Source organism: Camelina sativa, chromosome 6 (assembly GCF_000633955.1).
Source record: "Camelina sativa cultivar DH55 chromosome 6, Cs, whole genome shotgun sequence".
Lineage (NCBI taxonomy): Eukaryota > Viridiplantae > Streptophyta > Magnoliopsida > Brassicales > Brassicaceae > Camelina > Camelina sativa.
Window position 1 is genome coordinate 23,271,623 of NC_025690.1, and position 2,473 is coordinate 23,274,095.

Sequence of the window (2,473 nt, forward strand, 5' to 3'; positions counted from 1 at the left end):
AACGCCTTGTAGATAGTCTCATACATCATCTGCATTGTCTTGTGCTGCAACGATGATAACACTGACATTCAGTTTCATAATCTCCAAATACCCAGACAGAACTCATGTAAGAAACATAAATATTACATGCAACTTCTAAATCGTTTAACTATATTAATGATGTATGATGAATCCATCATGAGTTAAGAACATACACTATCAAGATTATCCCTACTAGTTTCTACTTAGTTTTGTGATTTCTAATTTCTGATTGAGAAATGTAAGGAAGAATTTGGCTTAGAAAACCACGCCACGAGTTTTTGATTTAGAAATACCTGCCAATATAGAATCCTCTGGGTAGCAGCACCGGTTGGAACACCTTCTGGCCACATTGGAATGACAATATATGCAGCAAAGCGTTCATTTGCCCTGATCTTTTCAGCTATCTTCAACGCAATTTCCATAGGAATCAAATTATTCGCACCTACACACCAACATTGTATAGCAATATTAAGAGCCAATGCAACTCAAATAGAATCTGAAACAAATAATAAACCTAAAACTAGCACAAAGTAAAGAAGTAGGAGGTCATGGTTGACAAAAATAATTCAATAGATATCATAATAACTAGGACACTGTTTAAGATATATACACAAAACTGCCTGATGCCTTTATCTTAGGACAAAAATTTATAAGTGTACGAGCAAACTTAAATTTCTTGTATTCTTGAAATAAAGGAGCAGAGACATATAACCAAACCTATGTCCTTATGCGCATTCCAGTTGTAGGATGACCCAATGAAATACTGATTCTCAATATAAATGAAGTGTTGGGCAGCACGAATGGCTTTGAAATACGCTGTGTGTATGCTCATATCAATCAGCACGTTTTTCCCACACACCAAGTTCTATCCAAAACAAAAATCTTTTCATGGATTAGTTTTCTGACACCGAAACATAATGATAGCTAAAGATTCCTTTGCTTTTTCAAGTCACCTTGCACGTAGCATCTTTTGGATCCTTTGGGAAACCTTTCACAGAGTTTGAGTCGATTGAACGGAAAATCTGTACCAAACCCGAAACACATCAGCTTTCTTGCGTAATATGAACGGCAATTATATTTCTACTATAAAGAAATAGTTGTCCAGGACAATATTTCGGATCAAATTTCAAACTCTGCGTGATCTATTATAATATGACACCTTTCACCAACTCTAAAGAATAGTCTCAACCAAACCTCTATATAAAGGCTATCCAGAAGGATCCCTTTCATATCAATGGCTAGAGATTAAGAGAAGAATCGAGTACTAGGAAATTGGTGTCAGACGATATGTTGCTAAATGAGTCTAGGCACTAATTAGCAAATGTTCATCAAGTATTTTTCTTCATCTCTAACTAGCATGCAATGCTAAAGAGTGGCGTAAGATCTAAATCATGGCTTCATAAAATGCTCAATCACTACGGTCTTCTTCCAGACCAGTAACAGTTTTGATGTTATTACCTGAACATGCCAAGCCTCAGGATCGTTCTCACTAACAGTAGGAGTATCAGAAACACCTAATATATCTGGAATCCTATCGATCCTTAACAACGCATCGTCATAGGAAGTCTTAAACTTCTTGATCCCGCTAGGCTTCGCAGCTTTCAACCATCTCTCCTCGAAGTTGGTCAGTACATCATACGCAGCTGGGCCATCGATCTTACTGTGTAAGTCATGCCAAGGCTCTCTTGGACATCCTGAAAGGTTTCCCTGTCGAAATAACAACATTTTTTAGAACACAAATTAAGGTGTTAGCCCATTACCAGATCGTTATCAATGTCAGAGCTCAACAAATGGCAAATAAAACTGGAAAACTTTGGAAGACAAGATCTCTACAAAAAAAAATCACGGCTACTGAAATAATTATTAAATCGCTATTTGTTTGCATAATTTAGTTAAACAAAAAAAATGAAGCCAGAACAAAGACTAAATAAATCAATGTCAAACAATACCATTTAAACAAGTTAAATATCATATTGCAGAAAAAGAACAAATATGGCTCCTAGCTACCGTTCAAGGTAATCGCTTACTAAGTATTGACAAGAAAGCTACGTAGTCTTAAGAAACTGTACCGTAAAAGTGGGGTTGTGAAAATCATCTTTATGGAGTGTCTGTAGTGTCCTGAACAACGGATGTTGAGGAGTGTCATATCGGCCATCACACAGATCAAGACCACCAACAAAAGCTACAATTTTCCTTCTGTTACCACCAGCATCGGCATCAACTATTACGTTCTTTTGGTGATGTGTATAGATTGTCCCAACTTCCTGATAGACTAAAAATTAATTAGAAGCCGGATACCTAGTTCAAAAAAAAGAGGATAAAGGAAGTGCCACTTTACCCTCTGCTTGACCCAACTATGTCGCTTTCCAGCATTTCGGGGGCAGAGCAGGACTTGAACTGAGGAGTGCTTGAAAAAACGCCGTGTCTCCTCATCATGGGTTGCCATAACTCC

General features: G+C 37.3%; 1 protein-coding gene across 1 annotated transcript in view; it reads right to left on the reverse strand.

The window, feature by feature from the left end:
* Positions 1–2,473, reverse strand: part of LOC104793120 (phospholipase D beta 1) — a 7,715-nt gene that overhangs the window by 2,649 nt on the left and 2,593 nt on the right. The window contains exons 4-8 of the mRNA XM_010519409.2: positions 1,480–1,728; positions 975–1,043; positions 739–886; positions 315–463; positions 4–44 (exon numbers count right to left, since the gene is read on the reverse strand). Coding sequence (XP_010517711.1) covers positions 4–44; positions 315–463; positions 739–886; positions 975–1,043; positions 1,480–1,728 — 656 coding nt within the window. The remainder of the gene's footprint in view (positions 1–3; positions 45–314; positions 464–738; positions 887–974; positions 1,044–1,479; positions 1,729–2,473) is intronic.